At 45.9% G+C, this 20,891-nt stretch overlaps 1 protein-coding gene across 1 annotated transcript in view; it reads right to left on the bottom strand.

Moving 5' to 3' along the window:
- NXF1 (nuclear RNA export factor 1) overlaps window positions 1-20,891 on the bottom strand; it is a 90,640-nt gene that overhangs the window by 32,561 nt on the left and 37,188 nt on the right. Inside the window, exons 4-10 of the mRNA XM_082271079.1 lie at window positions 8,430-8,513; window positions 8,210-8,314; window positions 7,971-8,054; window positions 4,402-4,471; window positions 4,227-4,315; window positions 3,089-3,196; window positions 374-483 (exon numbers count right to left, since the gene is read on the bottom strand). Coding sequence (XP_082127205.1) covers window positions 374-483; window positions 3,089-3,196; window positions 4,227-4,315; window positions 4,402-4,471; window positions 7,971-8,054; window positions 8,210-8,314; window positions 8,430-8,513 — 650 coding nt within the window. The remainder of the gene's footprint in view (window positions 1-373; window positions 484-3,088; window positions 3,197-4,226; window positions 4,316-4,401; window positions 4,472-7,970; window positions 8,055-8,209; window positions 8,315-8,429; window positions 8,514-20,891) is intronic.

The raw sequence follows: 20,891 nt of genomic DNA, 5'->3' as shown, positions 1-20,891 counted from the left end.
GTGAATAATCTCGAATTAAAATCTTTTTGCCAATCTATAGATGACTCAATGGGAAGAGCCCAATCAGAAAAAAGCATTGGATAACATTATATACATGGACTCCAAACTCACCGACAAGTTGAAAAACACAAATGACTTGCTCTTATCCCATAACGGTCGCCAGTTGAGTGTAAAACTCACAGCTGTAACCCCCAATTCACTTCTGTGGAGCTCAAGATTCAAGTTTTTATTGAAGAAACATTTGGAGGTCAATTTCAAAGGCTGCTTTAATGTATTAGGAAGAAAACCAAGCAGCTCAGGTAATGGTCTAGGCTTCAGCAAAACCGCTTTCAGACACATATTGTGTCAAAAGGTAAGAAACTAACAGACTGACCTGATATATGTACTCTGGTCTGGGAAACTGTCGCAGAGTGGGTTTCCATCTAACCACAGCATTTCGAGCTTCAGACCTTTAATCCTATCCAGATCCTTATCCGATCTTAGCTACACAAAAATGTAAAGTAGATATAAATTACTACAACTAAATTGTATTCATCTATGCTAAATGTAATTTGAAAGAAGTAGGGGATTAAAAATAAAAAAAATAAACAAAAAAAAAACACATACTTACCTATATGTGGATGCAGCATCTGTCCGCTTCGTTTTCTGTCTTGGGAAGAGCTTCAGCATTGATCGCGTGATCGTTGAATGCTTGGTTCTCTGTCTGGGAGTGGTGACTGTCAGTATTTTGACAGTGGGACTCTCCTCTTTCAGAATACACTGTCTAGCAGCTGCAGCCGCTGATTGACAAAAAGATTTCCAACACTCCCTTTCGACAGAAGTTGATCTAACAAATCAACTTCTGTCAAAAAGGGATGCCCACACACAAATCACAATACATCTATCCCTCCTGAACCAGATGAATTTCGATCCATCTATGGCCAGCTTTAGAGGTCAGGCATCAGTTTTGTCTGCACAGAGAAATCTAATAATTGGTTGGTAGAGAAACAACAATCGGAAGCAGACTTGTCATATACTACTCTGTAATCCTTGGATGCAAGCAGTTACTAACTTTGTGAGATTCTACTGCAGCTTTAAAACAGTTCAGACTGTATTTAGTTCAGACTGTATTTAGCTTAGCTATCAGAACTGAGATTTTATCCATATATGATTGCTTTTATCCATGTAGTCTTGCTAAGAAACTATTTTTGCATATGCATGTAATCACCCTTTAAAAAGTTAACACAAAAACAGATTTCCAGAAGTCATTGGTCTCTCTGTAAAAGCACAGTTTTGTATATTTCTTTGCATGGGTAATTATTCAGTGATTACATTGGTTTTGTGATGTGGCATGTAAACTATTTATACCTATAGTAAAACTCCAGCTTCTACTAAAGGTGTATGTACCAAAACCATATAATAGGAGGTCAAACTTAAACACTTTCAATTTGTATGCAATCAGGCAGGCCCTTACATAGTTGAAGATAAATCTAAAGGAAATTGAATAAGAAAATTGTATAATGTATGGCCAGCTTTACACATCAGTCAATATCTGCTGTGTCCAGGACCAATCTTTCTCCATCCTGCTTCTCATGTGCTGGTTTGACAGACTGGCTGCTGAAAGCCAGGTTCTGAGAGACAGAAATTAGGGATTCAGTATCCTTACCATGCACAAATATCATAAACCTACTTCTCCAGGGATTCATCATCGAACATGAAAGATGTATTTTCACTGGTGTGGTGGTCTCCCCATAAGCCTTTTCTGTGGGTAATGCCCTTTCCCTCCTTTAGCTTGGGGTAGAACATCACTTGTCCTTAATATCTTCAAAGGTCATTTGTCTGCCCTAACCTTTTTTTCAGTGTTCGCTGACTTGATATCTCGCTGATTCATGCTTTTTTCATGGGATTGCCCTTTTTGCTTCCCCCGTTAGGCATCTACTCAGTCGGTGTTATAAAGATACACATTCAGACCTATATGGAACATGTCCTTTGTGCTGCTATCCTGAAGCGTAGGCTTTCCTTGTGGTCATCCTTTGGCCAGAAATATTTGAGTTATCAGCATGGTCCTATAGACAGCACCATTTGATCTTACATAAAGACAAGGTTGTTAAAGACCAGGGAACTCCTTATATTTTGTTACTAAAGATGGTCTTTTCTTTTCACTTTAATAAGGGTATTGTGTTGCCTCCTGTTTCTGGCACTGATTCATCACAAGATCATTCTCCACTGTGTAGATGTGACCATGGGTTTCAGGGTATACTATTTCGGACACTATTTTAGGACAGCTGGTTTCTGGTTTGTTTTTCCAGAATGTCCTAAAAGAGGTTTCTTTAGCCTCTAGATCTACTGTCGCTATTTGAAAATGACAGGTCATATGCAGGCCCATGAGTTACAAGATAAGTGCCTCCTTTTTTTGCACTTAAGCCCACTCCACTAGAGTAATGAGCGTTTGTTTTTTTTGCTCTTCATCACCAACCCTAGGCGTCACTTATTTGTAAGGCTGCAACCAGGTCTTTAGCTCATGCTTTTTCTTAGTTTTACTAGATTGATCTATATGCTTCAGCAGATTATTTTATTCAAAAGGTTCTATTTAATGGCCTTTTTTTTTTTTTTTTTTGCTGGGCTGGTTCGTCTATGTTGATCGGTTGTACCTAACTCTCTGGTTTGACCGCTTTTTGATGTCCCTAGGTTGCTTCATTTTCATAGAGCTGTGTCTCTCAATGACTGATAGACGAAAAAGGGTTTTTAAACTCAACATAAAATTATTTTCGCAAAGACCATAGACACAGCTCTCTCCCCTCATATGCCTATTTGGCTCCTTGGACAGCTTGCTACAAATGGCAAGGTGCGAGGTGGCAAAGTTTAAAGCATATAGAGGGCAGGCCTCCAGTTTTATACATGCCTAGTGTCCATTTCTTCTGCCGATGGCAGTAAAATCTAGGCTGCCTAATTCATCAAACTGTGTCCCTCAATGGACTCGGAAAAAAAAAAAAAACTACAATTGCACAGTGTGGTTTTTTTTTTTTTTTTCTTAGGCGTAAGACAGAAACAAGTATGAAGATTGAGTAAGGTAAAAATGGAAGCTTGGTAAAAAAAAAAAAAAACTCACCACATTCCTAGACAAGTTCAGGATCTTCAGATTTGGGGCTTTTAGGTGAATATCTGACATGTGATCCAGTCTGTAGAGTTTGTTGTTACTGAGATCCAAAGATAAAAGCTGAAGGATGGGGGAAAAAAGTCACAATGCAAATGGGTGCAGCACACATGAACACGAGATGAATTTTAAAGCTAAAGGGCATTTTTATGCAAAAAGAACACAGGTAAACTCTAAATTAGCTTCACAAACTGTAAACTTTAAAAAATATTTATTGATCTACAGTAACACCAACTATTAGCACAGGTCCTTAAAGCAGACCTTAAGTAATTTTTTCATCTTTCCACCTATAAATCTTCTGCCCCTGTTATTTTAACTTTGGATAGTAAAACATTTTTTTTCTGCCAGTAAATACCTTACACAGCCCACTTCCTCTTTCTTGTCTGGTAATTAGCCTAGGCTAATGACATCATACAAAGCTCTCCTCTCACTTTTGTGAGAGTCTGCCCACAAGGGAGGAGGGGTGAGTCATAGGAGAGCCTATGAGAGCTGCAAAGCTAGAGGAGGCTGGATGAGGGCAGAGATAACAGGAGACTGCAGAAATCCATGAGGAGAAATGTGCAGGCAAGGTGTGTGTGTGTGTGTGTGTGTGTGTGTGTGTGTGTGGGTGTGTGTGTGGGTGTGTGTGTGTGGTGTGTGGTGTGTGGTGTGTGTGTGTGGTGTGTGTGTGTGGTGTGTGTGTGTGGTGTGTGTGGTGTGTGTGTGTGTGGTGTGTGTGTGTGTGTGTGTGTGTGGGGTGTGTGTGTGTGTGTGGTGTGTGTGTGTGGTGTGTGTGTGTGGTGTGTGTGGTGTGTGTGTGGGGTGTGTGTGTGTCCAGGAAGTGAACAGGAAGCAGCTTTGTCTGCCCACAGTTAAGATGGCTGCAGCCAGGCTTAGTGGAGGGAGATTTCTGCAGCATATTTGGCAAGTACAGAATCACAGTATATATAAAATAATATGCAAAGTGGTTTGAGGGAAGCTTCAGAGTGGTAAATGTTTTTATTACAAATCATGTGAGCAGTCTGCAGTTCCTCTTTAAGGTAACAAAAGGTTGATCAGCAAGGCTCAGTTCGAAGCTTACTTTATCTTTTATAAAACAAGTGAGAAAACCCACCTCTGGCACATTCTCTTCAATAATCTGCAGCATACTCTGCATACAGGACTTCCTGTTTAGAATGAGATCTACTTTGTTTGCCACCAGATCTAAAAGAGAAGTAAACAGCATCAGTGAAACCTTTTAACAGGGGAAAGTTTATTATAACAATGCATGTAAAATGCAGACTGTATACCTGGATCAGAACGCAATGAACTCATGTCTAGGGCTTGTTGGGCTCCATCATAACGCTTTTGCATACAGCACTGTTGGTAAACACAAAAACATTGTTCCCAAGATGCAAAGTCAATTAAACAGGAATATCAAAGGAAAAGGTAAATTAAATGAAAACGTTTGTTTTATCTCTGTCCTATGGTAGTTCCAGCAAACAGCCTACACCGAGAATAAAGCCCCATGTACAGATGTTTCAGTGTAAACTGTTTCTATCCATTTTTCAAGATCCTTACCAGCTCCTTCTCACAGTCCATAAACCTGGCCACTCTGCCCCCCCAGTCACAGTGCATCTCTCCCAAGCCACCCACCCCCACTCTTACACTTACTTAAAGCATATCGCATCCTACCCTTTCACCCCCAATCAAAGTGCCTCTTACTCAACCTCACCCCCCTGATCACAGCACATCCCACCACGTTCTTGCACAGCCAGTTCTCCCCCTATTCAGTGTGTTGTCTCCTCTGGTCCACCACAGTGTGCATCCCTGCTCACAGTACACTCTTCCCCAGGAACCTATCCACTCTACACACAGTACATTCTTCCCCAGGAACCTATCCACTCTACACACAGTACATTCTTCCCCAGGAACCCATCCACTCTACACACAGTACATTCTTCCCCAGGAACCTATCCACTCTACACACAGTACACTCTTCCCCAAGAACCTATCCACTCTACACACAGTACATTCTTCCCCAGGAACCCATCCACTCTACACACAGTACATTCTTCCCCAGGAACCTATCCACTCTACACACAGTACATTCTTCCCCAGGAACCCATCCACTCTACACACAGTACATTCTTCCCCAGGAACCTATCCACTCTACACACAGTACATTCTTCCCCAAGAACCTATCCACTCTACACACAGTACATTCTTCCCCAGGAACCTATCCACTCTACACACAGTACATTCTTCCCCAGGAACCCATCCACTCTACACACAGTACATTCTTCCCCAGGAACCTATCCACTCTACACACAGTACATTCTTCCCCAGGAACCCATCCACTCTACACACAGTACATTCTTCCCCAGGAACCTATCCACTCTACACACAGTACATTCTTCCATAGGAACCTATCCACTCTACACACAGTACATTCTTCCCCAGGAACCCATCCACTCTACACACAGTACATTCTTCCCCAGAAACCCATCCACTCTACACACAGTACATTCTTCCCCAGGAACCTATCCACTCTACACACAGTACATTCTTCCCCAGTAACCTATCCACTCTACACACAGTACATTCTTCCCCAAGAACCTATCCACTCTACACACAGTACATTCTTCCCCAGTAACCTATCCACTCTACACACAGTACATTCTTCCCCAAGAACCTATCCACTCTACACACAGTACATTCTTCCCCAGGAACCCATCCACTCTACACACAGTACATTCTTCCCCAGGAACCCATCCACTCTACACACAGTACATTCTTCCCCAGGAACCCATCCACTCTACACACAGTACATTCTTCCCCAGGAACCCATCCACTCTACACACAGTACATTCTTCCCCAGGAACCCATCCACTCTACACACAGTACATTCTTCCCCAGGAACCCATCCACTCTACACACAGTACATTCTTCCCCAGGAACCCATCCACTCTACACACAGTACATTCTTCCCCAGGAACCTATCCACTATGCTCACAGTACATTCTTCCCCAGGTACCTATCCACTTTACACACAGTACATTCTTCCCCAGGAACCTATCCACTCTACACACAGTACATTCTTCCCCAGCCAACAACATGATCATAATATACATTCCTCCCCAGCAATCTCACCTCCCACTCAAGAGCTTGTTCGCATGTGCATCAATACCCTGTGCTTAAGCAGGATTTATTCAGTGTTTTGAAAGCCTTTAAAGCCCTTCAATGCCTGCCATGAACATAACAATGGGCACCACACAGTGCAGTAGCATTATGTTGTGTTAAGCTTCAATGCCTCATAGACGTGACATGCTGCTTGATTTTTTTTATCAGCTGCCTCCAATAATTTCAATGGTAACATTGCGTAAAAGCATCTTAACCTATAGCATTAACGGCATGTTAACCGCTTCGGGATCGCCCAACACATATATACTGTCAATGAAAGCGGGAAAGGGGGAACACCATTGCCACCTTGGAGGACCTGTGGAGAAAATATGGCACAACGGTGACATTACCAAAACTGAACGTCCCTCCTAAATTGATGAAAAGACGATAAGAGAACTGATCAGGGAGGCTGCCACAAGGCCTACAGCAACATGAAGCTTCAGGAATATCTGGCAAGTACTAGCTGTGTGGTACATGTGACAATCTCCCGTATTCTTCATATGTCTGGGCTATAGGGTAGAGTGATAAGATGGAAGCTTTTTGTTAAAAACATCCAGGCCCAGCTCAATTTTGCAAAAGCACCTCTAAAGTCTCCCAAAAGCATGTGGGAAAATGTGTTAAGGTGTGATGAAACCAAACTTAAAGTTTTTGGCCATAATTCCAAAAGATAGGTTTGGTTCAAAAACAACACTGCACATCACCAAAAGAACACCATACCCACAGTGAAGCATGGTGGTGGAAGCATCATGCTTTGGGGCTGTTTTTCTTCAGCTGGAACAGGGGCCTTAGTCAAGGTAGATGGAATTATGGACAGTTTCAAATACCAGTCAATATTGGCACAAACCCTTCAGGCTTCTGCTGGAAAGCTGAACATAAAAAGGAACTTCATCTTTCAGCATGACAACGACCCAAAGCATACATCCAAATCAACAAAGGAATGGCTTCACCAGAAAAAGATTAAAGTTTTAGAATGGCCCAGCCAGAGCCCAGACCTGAATCCGATTAAAAATCTGTGGGGTGATCTGAAGAGTGCTGTGCACAGGAGATGCCCTCGCAATCTGATAGATTTGAAGTGTTTTAGCAAAGAAGATTGGGCAAATATTGCAAAGTCAAGATGTGCCATGCTGATAGACTCATACCCAAAAAGACAAAGTGCTGTAATAAAATCAAAAAGGGCTTCAACAAAGTATTGTGTGCACACTTATGCAACCATATTATTTTAGTTTTTTTTTTTTTACTTTTCTCCACCACCTAAAAGATTTCAGTTTGTTGTTCAACTGAGTGCTACAGTTTATAGAAGTCCCATTAAAGGTGGAAAAAGTTATGAAATTATTTATCTGTCTCATCTTTTGTTACATCACAGAGACCTGACATTTTAACAGGGGTGTGTAGACTTTTTATATCCACTGTGTATGTATGTATGTATGTATGTATGTATGTATGTATGTATGTATGTATGTATGTATGTATGTATATATATATATAGATTTTTTTTTTTTATATATATATTGCACTGTGTTTAGGAATACATTTAAAAACTACTTTTATGCTAAAAGGACATTTTCGTTTTATATTTCTAAGTTTACTTCTTGCAAGCAATAGGTATCAAACTCAGCATTTTGGGACAAAACATTGTATTCATAACATTTAAAATAAAAGCATTAACCAAAACTATTAAAGTCTACTTTATAAATACCTTAAAATGTGCGTTTTCCTCTACAGTCATTTGCATTTCTTTTGATTGAGCAGGCGGCGGAGTTGGTTGTGTAATTATAGTAATCTGAAGAACCGAGAGTAAAAAAGGCACACACAGATATTACAGATATTTCTAGCTTTTTCCAAAATATATGTAAACTAGTGCAAAGTATTTACCAAACATAATATGGGAGGCCTTAACAAGCGGGAAATAAATCAGTTTAGCTAAGAGTTGTATACCTTGAAGTTATCTTTGTCAGTAAAAGTTCTTGAGATCTGTTTCAGAGCTTTTGCAACAGCTGCATCTTCCACATAGAAGTGGGCCCGAGAATGGTCACAATGGTACTATGTATGAAAACACATTAGAAATAGGGAAGTGGATTTTTAGGAGAGAAAATACAATAAGTAGGCATACAAAGAATGAAATGCTTCGGTAGTGTCTGCATAATTTTATACTCACCCCTATAGGAGAAAAGGGAAGTGAACAGCCACTTTGCAAAACGCCTATCAACCAATCCTTCTCATATTTTTTACCATATGGAATCTGTTCAGAGAAAGACAAGAAACAGACAAATAAGCATTGATGTAAAGTGATCTATAGCCAAACCAACATAACTAAAGCACTTAAAAAACTGATTGGACTCTAAAGGCACACCCTTCTGGTCCACTTCCAAAGACTTTAAAATAAAATGACTCAACTTACTTGTAGCCCTTAAAAGAAAGATAGGTTGATTATAACATCTCATCCATCTATAAAAGCCAAGTTTTATGGATACCGATATCAGTGCCGATACGAAGAATTTGCGCCAGTATCAGTACTCGTGCAAATGCTCCGATACCTGAAACCGATACCGGAAGTGATGTCAGCTTGGGGGCGGACAGTTTCATCGCTTGGGGGGGGAGCAGGGGACAACCGCCAACCACATGTCCAAGGCAGCTGCGGCAGCTGGGCTTCTCCTTGAGCCCATGGCGCTTACCCGGCAGCCCATTCAAGTCACAGCCGGAGAGGAGACCCCTATCGCCACGTAATGGGATAGGTGTCACTGCAGGCGAACACACCCCGGACTGCAGAAAAAGTGAGTGCTGCTGTGTTGGTTCACCATGGGTTTGTCACATTACATAGAGCTAATTGAGATAGGAGGATGCTTTGGTCACCGTCCTTCTCTCTCTCTTACAATGTGAGTGATACTGAATTACTGAAGATAAAGAGAAGGCATCAGAGATCAGACATTACCTTCACTTTACCTTCTGTTCAGTATCACTCACATTGTAAGGGAGACAGTTCTTGGACCCAAGAAGGTGTCCTGCATTTAACCACTTCCAGTTCGCCAAACCGTTATGGGCGTCCTCGGACAGGAAGGGTGAGATCTCGGTCATTGCTGGAGCAATGACCAAGATTTCATTCTTTAGCCCCAGCGATTCTGCACTAGATAAAAGTAATTCAGGCAGCTAACAAGCTGCTGGATTACTTTTACAAGTGGCGGAAGGGGGTCCCCTCCCACAACCACTGCCTCTACTGGGCTCATCCATGCGATCGGAGAGCGTGGAAAAGATGCGACCAGTGGCATCCAAAAAAGGAACGGATGTAGTCCCTCCTCCCACTGTGTGACGTCAGAAACAGGAACCCACGAGGATTTCGTCACTTCCTGTTTCGGCTCTTTGTTTACCTGGCCGTTAGTGGCCAGTGAAGCAACCGATCAGACCGATCTGTGTATTCGGCTGCATTAGAGGCCAGAGGAGAGATTTCTCTATAAAGAGGATCTGTCACGTCTCATGCTTTTACAAGGGATGTTGTTCATCCCTTGTATTAGTAATAAAGTTACTAGCCCAGGGTGTACTCCTAACAGCATGCCTCAGTTTTGTAGCAAAGCAGTACCAAGGCTACAATCATATACATAAAACGAGTGGGACTGGTGTGTGAATTATGACGAAGCTGTCAATTCTATATCTTGGAATACAGCACAGGACGTGCAGAAAGACCATGGGTTATATGCCGCTACCTTCAGTTGATTGGACACTGGTAAAAGCTTTGCTGGAATTGTTCCCAGTGCACCCTCATATAAGCCCACAAACTCTTTGGGACTCCAGCTTTGTAGCAAATAAGCAGCTACAGAGGACAGACAGAAGAGACTGGTGTCCTGTACCCCAAAATAACTGGATTTTTTAAATAACTTACCGTAAAATCCTTTTCTCTTGAGTCCATTGACAGACTCAGCTCTTATACTTCTTATCCATTGGGTTATGCTGCCCACTGCAGGATTAGTACTAGGCAGGGAAAAAAGCAATTCACCACGCCCACAGGGCAGTCCCTGTAGGCATAACCCCACACACCCTGCTCCAGCAAAACAGTTTAGTTGCAAGCAGTAAAAGACAACACAAACACCATTCCCATATCAGAGGGGCGGGTCCTGCGTCTGTCAATGGACTCAAGAGAAAAGGCTTTTAAGGTAAGTTCTTACAAAATCCAGTTTTCTCTATCGTCTATTGACAGATGCAGCTACTTCTTATCCATTGGGACGTCCCAAAGCAGTGTAGGCATGAGGGGTGGGGAGAACGCAACCAGATAAACTTAAAAAGGCTAAACTGGGTAACAAAGCTCAACCAGGAACAACAGGAGCTCATCCATGAAAGAAAAACCCCTAAAAGAGAAATAAACGATTCTCTTATGAAACGGCAGCCTGCAAAACCTTGCGGCCAAAGGAAGCATCCGAAGATGCCAACAAATCTACCTTGTAGAATTTTGTAAACGTGTGCACAGACGACCATGTCGCTGCTCCACAAACTTGCACTACCGAGGCCTGATGCTGAAAAGCCCAAGAGGCACTTAGCACTCTAGTAGAATGTGCCTTCACAGGGAAAGGAGGAACCTGACCCTTCAGTGAATAAGCCTGAACAACAGTCTGCCTGATCCTTCTGGATATGGTCAAAGAAGACACAGCCAAACCTTTCCGAGGTCCTTCGGTAAGGACAAAGAGAGAGAGTCAGATTTCCTAAAAGACTCAGTTACTCTGTCAGATAAACCCTTATCGCCCGAACCACATCCAGAGAATGCAAGGCAATTACCTTGGGATGCTTAGGCTTAGGACACAGGGAAGGCAACACAATGTCTTCATTGAGATGAAAATCCGACACCACCTTAGAAAGAAAAGATGGATTAGGTCAAAGTACCACCATCTCTGTGAACCACCAAATAAGGCGAACGACAGGACAGAGCCACCAACTCAGACACTCTGGGCGCAGAAGTAATTGCCACCAGAAAAGCAACTATCTTGGATAAAGAAAGCTGAGACATTTCCCTAATGGTCTCAAAAGGAGGCCTTTGAAGAACAGACAAAACCATCCCACGAAGGGAACGGGGATCTCCGCGGGGGAGCCAGATGACGCACCCCCTGAATAAAAGTGTGAATCAGGGCATTAGTAGCCAACGGACGTTGGAAGTAAATGGCCAAGGCCGACACTTGGCCCTTGATAGTGCTCTTAGCCAATCGCTGCTCAACCCTTTTGTAAAAAGGCCAAAACCCTAGCTATAAAAAACAAGCGAGGGTGCAGCTGCAGCGATTGACACCATGAAATATATGATTTCCATGATGATAGATCTTCCTGGACGTCGACTTCTGGCCTTTAAAAAAGTGTAGGAATCACTGAGTCAGAAAGACCTCTATCCCTCAACACCTCGCTTTCAACAGCCATGCCGTTAAAGCCAGCATCCGTAAAGCAGGATGGAGGATAGGTCCCTGGGACAGCAGATGCTCCCGCAGAGGAAGTCTCCACGGAGGATCGATGACCATTTTTACGAGGTCTACGTACCAAGACCGACGAGGCCAGTCTGGGGCTACCAGAACGATCGGAATTCCTTCCACCGCCACCCTGCGAAGAAATCTCGGCAAGAGTTTGAGCAGAGGGAAGGCATAAATCAACTGATACTGGCTCCAAGGAGCCACTAAAGCATCTTTGGGCGGTGGCCAGAGTATCCCAAGACCTGGCCACAAACCTCTGGATTTTTCTGTTGAGACAAGACACAAACAGGTCTACCTCAGGAGTTCCCCACCAGACAAAGAGGAGATGAAACAACTCTGGATGAATGGACCATTCCCCTTGATCCAGCAGCTGACGATTCAGGTAATACGCTTGCCAATTCTCCACACCCGGAATGTGGACTGCGGAAAGAGCCGAAACATTGTCTTCCGCCCATATCAGGAGCGCAGACACCTTTTTGGCCAACAGGACACTCTTGGTGCCCCAGTGACGATTAATGTAATCCACAGCCCTGGCATTGTCCGATTGTACCCGAACCGGAGAACCGTGTAGCCAATTCGTCCAGTGGAACAGGCAAAGCTTGATCGCTCTGAGCTCAAGAATAATGATCGGCAAGGAACACTCCTCTGTTGACCCAAGTCCCCTGGGCACAGAGCTTCCCCAGCACTCCACCCCAGCCTGACAGGCTGGCATCTGTGGTGACCACCGTCCAGAATAGCAGCAGGAAGGACTCACACAAAGCTGGCGACTGGATCCACCAGGATAAAGCCAACCTCTTGAGATGGCTCTGACGTATCTTCTGGTCCAACGATTGTGGATCCCGGCTCCATTTTGCAAGAATCTCTTTTTGCAGAGGCGTCGAGCGAGACTGAGCAAATTGAACCGCCTCGAAGGTTGATACCATCAAACCCAGGGCTCTTATGCAAGTCCGTAGGGAAGACCGATCAGTTTCCATCAGCAACCTGATCGCCCCTTGCAACGTCTGAAGCTTTTCCAAGGGAAGAAAGACCTTCGTCAAGGCGGGGTCTAGAGTTGGCCCCAGATAAGTCACCCGTACGGAGGGCGTCAGAGCAGATTTTTCCAAATTGATCATCCACCCGAATGCCTGAAGGGTCTGAACTGTAATTGAGAGGTCGCCCAACAGATCCGAGTGAGAGTCTGCTCGTAATAGGAGATCATCCAGATACCCCAAGATCACAATCCCTCTCTGACGTAACAAAGCCAACACCGGGGCCAGAACCTTGGTGAAAACCCTGGAAGTGGAGGCAAGACCAAAGAGTAACGCCACAAATTGAAAATGCTCCTCTGTTACCGCAAAGCGGAGGAATCTCTGGTGTCCTTCGAAGATGGGGACGTGCAAATAAGCATCTTTGATATCGATGGAGGCCAGAAAATCCCCCTGATTTAAAGATGCCACCACTGACTGGACTCCATTCGAAACTTCTGCACCCGCTCAAAGTGGTCCAGAGCCTTCAGGTCCAGGATTGAACACACCTTTCCCTCCTTTATGGGCACAGTGAACAGGTTTGAATCAGTCCTTGAGCATGGAGATCCTCCACAGCCTCCCGGAGATCCTTCAAACGATCTGGAGACAGGCAAAGATTTGACTGAAAGAACCTGTCCGCCGTCCAGTACCCGAAATTCGATTTTGTACCTGGAACGAATCAGTTTGTGAACCCATAGGTCCTGAATGAAAGAAGTCCAGAATTCCTGAAAGAAGCGCAGACGTCCCCCACCCCAGAAACAGATGAGGGTGCCCCTTCATGCAGAACCGGACTGACTGGTCTTGGGCTAGCCCAGGGCTTCTTAGTTCCTCCAGAAGCTATGAACAGCTTACCTTTTTCTTGCGTCCGGAAGGAAGGCCCCCGTTTATTACGGGGTGCTTTACCTTTTGAGGATTGAGGAAGAAGAATACTCTTCCCACCAGTCAGACCCTTGATCAACTCGTCCAGCAAGTCGCCAAATAATCGCTCCAAACCATGCGTCTTAAGGCAATCCCCACAGCCGACACTCTGGCCACCAGGGAAGCCACATCGAAGGACGCATAACACAGGAACGCCAGGGCCTGAGCCATCTGAACCATAAGTTCCATCAGCTTCGGGGGAACTAAGTCAGGATCCAAGTTACCCTTCAGAACCTTCACCCATTCCGTAACCGTCTGATACCAAAACAGACCCAAAAAGTGGTTTCAAGATAGAACCTGCCAACACATTAAGATGGCGGAAAAGGGATTTCACCCGCCTGTCCACCGGATCTGTAGAAACCGGGGAATCTTCCACAGGCACTATAGTAGATATGTTCACCTGGAAACAGGATGATCCACCTTAGGTGGTACCGTCCAAAGTTTGGAAACTGTCTCAGCAAAGGGATAACAGCGTTTAAAGTGCTTAGGCACTACTAGCACGTGCTTGATGCGCCACCATTGGTCATTAACAATATCATGAAAATTCTCAGGACAAGGGAAAACCTTGCCCAATTTTTGGGTCTTACGGGAGCCAAAAGACACCTGTGTCCCTGCCGGCATGGGCTCATCTGCCATTTTCAAAGTTTCCCTTACTGAAACAATCAGGGCTTCCACCAAAGCGTGTTCCTGTGCTGCAGCTGAAGAGGACGGGTCCTCTTCACCATCCGATTGCGAGGACAGCGACCCCTCAGGTGGGGGGCGTCCGTGGCCACCATATCAGTCTCTGAATCAGAGGACCCCACCAATGACGGTGAAGGTAGCGGCCGTTCTCGGCTAGTAACCATTTACATTACAAAATCAATCTTGGTCACCAGGCTTTCCAGTGCTGCTGAAATCGCAGCCAGCAACTGCGATCCGGAAGGTCCAGTAGTTGCACTGAGGGTGAAATCAATGCCTGGGACTCCATATTTAACACAACAGAAAAAAGGAGTACTGTCACTTGAAAAGCGCCAATCGCGGTCCCCACTGCTGATCACCGTGGACTGTGGAGTCCCCCTTAAATATATACAGATAGAGTGCACAGGGGTATGCCCACAAAGACCCCAGTGCTTTACCACCTTCAGAGAAAACCTCCTGAAATCAGACTGTGCAGCAGGAAAGTGAGAGTTACAGGATATGACATCAGCCTGGTATGTGAAAGGCCACGCTGCCTGTGTAGCTTCCATAGGGCTACACAAAAATGGCTGCCAATGCAAATCAATGGGAAACACAGGGAAAATGGCTGCCCTATACAAGTCAATAGGAAAAATAGATTACATTGCCCACACTAAAGATTGCGGTGCCCACGGCGTACCATGAGGTCAGGGACCCCCAATATGAAGGCCGAAAGGGATCTACAACCAGACCCAGCTGAAAAAAGGTACCATTTACACCCCCTCCCCAGGACGCCAGGTGCTACAGCACACCCAGGGGGCAGGAGAGGGGGACAGAGAACAAGGCCAGATAACCTGACAGGCCAGGGGTTCTTTTAGGAAGTCCAGGTCCCATCATCCCCAGGAGAGGGCCCGCGTCTGCCCCCAAGTCCACAAAAGGGACAAGGGGAGGCTGCATTTACTCACCATGCCATGGACCGGGTGTGCTCCGCTCCGGGCAGACCTCCCACCCATAGTGGGGGTGCTGCCAGCCGAGCTGCGACTCAGGGCATTCCAGGTCGTCGCGTCCCAGCAAGACATCCACTAGCAGGCTCGTCCCCATCCAAAAAGGAGGCTCCGTCGTGGCGAGGCCTAGTGCAGGACTTTAACCTGCTCACACTCGTAGGCTAGGCTGGGAGACCTTAAGGATCTAGATTATCCAATGCGAAACCTTAGTCGGCATTGCTTGTAGCTCACCAGGAGGATCCCCCTGAACACTAACTAGCAAAGTGAGTAAAGATAAATAAAACAAAATATTCTTTAAAGAATAAAAAAAAAAACAGACTGAAGTCCCAGCAGGAAACCTACGTCCTACTCCTTCACTAGGCAGAAACAAACTGTTTTGCTGGAGCAGGGTGTGTGGGGTTATGCCTATAGGGACAGACATGTGGGTGTGGTGAACTGCTTTTTTTCCTGCCTAGTACTACTATTGCAGGGGGCAGCATTACCCAATGGATAAAAAGTATAAGAGCTGCATCTGTCAATGGACGATAGAGAAAAATGGATTTTTGTAAAATCTTACCGTAAAATCCTTTTCTCTTAGCTCATTGACAGACGTAGTCCTCGGTGATACAGCACCTTCGGGTTATGTTGCCTCCACAGGAGCAGGACTAGACAGGAAATAAAATGCTCTGGCCACACCCTAGGGGCAGTCCCCGAGGGTATATCCTCTCTCTCTCTGCCACAGCAAATCAGTTATGTCACAAAAGCAGTGTTTAGAGAATTTAACCCAACCCAACTCAAAAACAGAGGGGCGGGTACTAAGTCTGTCAATGAGCTAAGAGAAAAGGATTTTACGGTAAGATTTTACAAAAATCCATTTTTCTCTATCGCTCATTGACAGACGTAATCCTCGGTGATACAGCACCTTCGGGAAGTCCCAGAGCAGTATCACAAATGAGGGGTGGGAAAATGGAAATCAAATCCAAATCTAGAAGGCCCAACCGGTGCCAACTAGAAGTTTACAATGCTCATCCTTAATGATGAGACTCAACAAAAAATTTTTCAACAGAAAAAAACCCTCGAGGTAGACCACCGGTCTCCTCAAATAGCGGCCTGCAAAACCTTGCGGCCAAATGAGGCATCCGCCGATGCCATCACATCAATTTTATAAAATTTTGTAAAGGTATGTACCGACGACCAGGTGGCCGCCTTACATACCTGGACCACTGACGCCTGATGGCGAAAGGCCCAGGAAGTACTGAGCGCTCGAGTGGAGTGCGCCCTAACAGGGAACAGAGGACTCTGACCCTTAATAGAATAAGCCTGTACCACCGTCTGTCTAATCCATTTGGCAATAGTCGCGGCAGATGCAGGCAACCCCTTTCTGGGGCCATCCGTGATCACAAAAAGTGAATCCGTCTTACGGAACGATTCCGTAGCTTTCAGGTATACCCTGATTGCCCGAACCACATCCAAGGAATGCAACGCATGTTCCCGATGATGATTGGGCTGAGGACACAAGGAAGGTAGTACAATATCTTCATTCAGATGAAAATCTGAAACCACCTTTGGAAGAAAGGATGGCTTAGGATGAAGCACTACCTTATCCCTATGAATCACCAAGTATGGGGACTGGCATGATAAAGCAGCCAGTTCTGACACCCTGCGTGCAGAAGTGATAGCCACCAAGAAGGCCACCTTCTGGGATAATGTAAGCAAGGGAATCTCCCTGATGTTTTCAAAAGGAGGTTTCTGTAGAACCGACAAAACCAAATTAAGATCCCAGGGTGGTAAGGGCGCGCGGACTGGTGGAGCCAGGTGCCGCACCCCCTGGATGAAATTCCGCACCAAGGACTTGGTAGCTAAAGGTTTCTGAAAGAAGATTGCTAATGCTGAAACTTGACCCTTGATGGTGCTCAAGGCTAGCTTCTGCTCAACCCCTTTTTGCAAAAAGGCCAATATTCGAGTCACCGAATAGGTACGTGGAGGAAATCCTAAAGATTCGCACCACGCAATATAAGTCTTCCCTGTGTGATAATAGACCTTGCTGGAAGTCGCTTTCCTTGCTTTAATAAGGGTAGGAATGACTGAAGCTGACAACCCTCTGTCCTTCAGTACTTGGGTCTCAATGGCCAGGCCATTAAAACCAGCGACTGTAAAGCACGATGGTAGATTGGTCCTTGAGACCACAGACACTCCCTGAGACGAAGTTCCCACGGAACGTCTGCGACTAGCATGTCCAAGTCGGTCAGGCCGGCTTGACGAGGCCAGCCTAGAATTTCTAGGACCACTGGCGCTGACTGGATCTGAACCAGGCGTCCCTAGAGCTATCTGGCCCCGACCATCCGAGAAAGTCTGGTCGTTTTCTGTTCCCACACATTTATCAGATACCTGATTCCTATCAGGAACGGTGATCTTTTCTGGTTGGACCTCAGGGACCGAAGTCACCCGGCTAGAGGCTTCTTGGTCTGTCTGGTCAACCAGATCCGATTCCTGTGGGGAATAGAGACTAATCTTAGGAAAAGGTAGAGGAAAAGATCTATTCAGGGAACGGTGACTACCGCTCCCTGTAGTACTTAAATGATGGAAGGGAAGAATCGCACCGGTAGTAGTAGTCGATGCTCGATCTAATGTCCTGAATACCGGTGAAAACGTCCCCCCACCCTCAACCCGGGTGGGGGCGCACCTTCAGGCTGTGTAATCCTTTGCTTCGGGTTTGGCTGAGTCGGTCCTCTGTTTGTCCGACCAGCCTTTCTTGAACCCTCCTGGAGGAGTCTTGCCTTTCCCGCTTGTTCCAGCCGGGCGTACGAACCCTTTATGGGCGGTAAAGAAAGGTCCTCGCTTGTTGCGAGGTCCCTTAGCTTTAGCAGCCTGTGGCAAGAAAGTGCTCTTGCCCCCAGTGGCGTCCTTAATAATTTCATCTAGGGTGGCCCCAAATAGGCGATTCCCCTGAAAGGGGAGATTCGTCAAGGTCTTTTTGGAACCTAGGTCAGCTGACCAGCATTTTAACCACAGCACACGTCTGAGGATTACCGCTGACATAGATGCATGCCCTAATAGGGGGGTAGCATCCAAGGCTGCGTCACAGACAAACTGTAGCCCTTGTATAATCTGTTCCATCAAATCAGATGTTCCCTGGGGGATATCTTTTCCCCTTAGGTCTTGGCGTACCAATCTCGCCCATTCCGTTAGTGTCTGGGAAACTAGACCAATAACAATTACTGGTCTAAATGCTGACCCTATCAGGGAGAAGATAGTGCGGGACTCCGCTTCCATCTTTCGATCCACCGGATCCTTAAAGGACGAAGTGTCCTCCACTGGGATAACCGTGGCTTTATTCAGCCTGGAAATAGGTGGATCCACCACTGGTTGTACCGTCCATTTCTTAATGATGGATTCCTCAAACGGATAGCGTCTAGCAATACGCTTGGAAATAGTAAAGGTACGCTTAGAATGCTCCCATTCTCCTTTAATCTTATTACCAAAACACTTGGGTACAGGAAAAACCTTCACCGTTTTAATGGGCTTGTTAGTACCAAAGGGAATCTCTGTTTCAGTTGCCTCTGCCGGTGAAACCTCAAGTCTTAAGGTTTCCCGCACCGCCACAACTAGTGCGTCCACCAATGCTTCTTCCTGAATTATAGCGGGGGAAAGAACGTCCTCCTCACTGTCTGAGGGAGCTTTACCTGAGATAACAGCCCTTGCAGAGGGACCTGCAGCTGCAGTGACCATCTCTGAATCTGAGTCAGAGGTGTCAGATAATATAGGGGTAGGCGGGGGTCGCTTTCTTGACCCCCGTCCCCGACAGGCTGCCTCCACCCGAGCCACCAAAGACTCCAAAACTGCTGTGAATGCATCCATACTCTGTGCACCAGCGGGTCCCGTGGCCCCCTCGAGGGAAACAGGTGGGGGTATTTGTGTGGCAGGGTCCATGATTATTCCAGTAATTTCCCGGAAAATACAATTCAAATTTAAATAAAAAAACTTTTTTTTTTTTTTTTTTCAGACCCCCAGCGCCACCAAAGCCCCTCAGTGTTACCTGCTAGGGATCCCTATCGATCGAGAGAGAGAGAGAGAGATAGACCCCCAGGCTCACCACTTGATGCTCAGAGTTCACTGCAACAGGTTACAGCGCTGTCTTCACAAACAGGAAGTCTTTTGGCTGGCTGCCCAGGAAGAAAGGAGGCGGCTCCGCCCCTCTGCACGCCTTCCGGCGCCTCCCCTAGCTCCACGAGGTGTTTGGATCACCTCAAACATGGCCGCCCCCATGCTGGAGACACGAGGCTACGCCAAAATGGCGGCCTCGTGCGATCTAGCAAACAATGGCGGCGGTTAGTACCGAATAGCGGCGTGACTGCAGAGGTTCACAACACCTTCTCTACATGGGGATTTAGCCTGGTCGGCGGTACCGGCCCTGGCGGACCGCATGGCCGTCCGGAAGGTCTGCTATCGCTGGAGACTTGACTAGGACAGCAGTCTACATGTCCGTGGCTACTGACTGGTAGGATACTTATATTATCACAGTAAGATACCCATACTGCCACTAATTACAATCTTTTTAACATGTTTACAATTAGATTGTCAGCTCCCAAACCAAGCCTCCTGGCTTTTTGCACATAAAATCACACTCAAAGTAGGGGGATCTGTGCCATGTTATAGGATAGAGGGGAACTCATCCTTACCATACAGAGAGGGGCCCGCGTTCACCACAAGACCCGTCAGGGGGAAAGGGGGAACATGCTACTCACCATACCAGAACCAGGCGGGCACCAACTCCTGACAGTACCCCTCTCCACCGGGGCGGGAGGGCTGTCGACCAATACGGACGCCGTGACTCATGGTCCTTGGCGTTTCAGCGAGACGTTTAACTCGCGGGGTCAGTCCCTCCAGTGGGACTATGTCGAGGCTGACCCAGCGCGGAGCTATGGCCTGCACGCGCTCGTAGGCTGAACTGGTGTGACCACCGGATCTCAACATCCAGCCCGTCGCCCAGTTCAGCTTTCTTGCTTGAAGATCTCACAGGAACACTGGAGAAAAAAGCTGTCTAAAAAAATCTTTTTAAGAAAAAAATCTTGCCAGGACCGAAGATCCCAGCAAGGTATCTAGGTCCTTACTCCTGACTAGACAGAAAAAAACTGATTTGCTGTGGCAGAGAGAGAGAGGATATACCCTCGGGGACTGCCCCTAGGGTGTGGCCAGAGCATTTTATTTCCTGTCTAGTCCTGCTCCTGTGGAGGCAACATAACCCGAAGGTGCTGTATCACCAAGGACTACGTCTGTCAATGAGCGATAGAGAAATGGAATTTACAGGCAAGCCAAAGTTCTCATTACCTTAAATGTACAGTACAAGACAGACTAGTTATAGACAATGGAATGTACAAAGCAATCAATGAAGACTTCAACATAGTAAAGAGATCTGAATACATTTAGGTAACAACTTGAAGCACCTTGTGGCTAAAGAGCACTTCAGCAGAGGCCTGAAGATTAACCCAGTAAAACTTAAGGGGTATGAAGAGGGGAACAGGTGGTGACCATGCAAACCTGTGAAACAGATGCTTGCCGCTGAAAAGCCCAAGAACACAGACAGAGCTGGTGGAATAGGCCCCGATAGGAAAGGGAGGAAGATTTT

Source organism: Pelophylax lessonae (genome assembly GCF_965119305.1).
Source record: "Pelophylax lessonae genome assembly, chromosome: 10".
NCBI lineage: Eukaryota > Metazoa > Chordata > Amphibia > Anura > Ranidae > Pelophylax > Pelophylax lessonae.
This window is presented reverse-complemented; position numbering and strand designations above follow the sequence as displayed.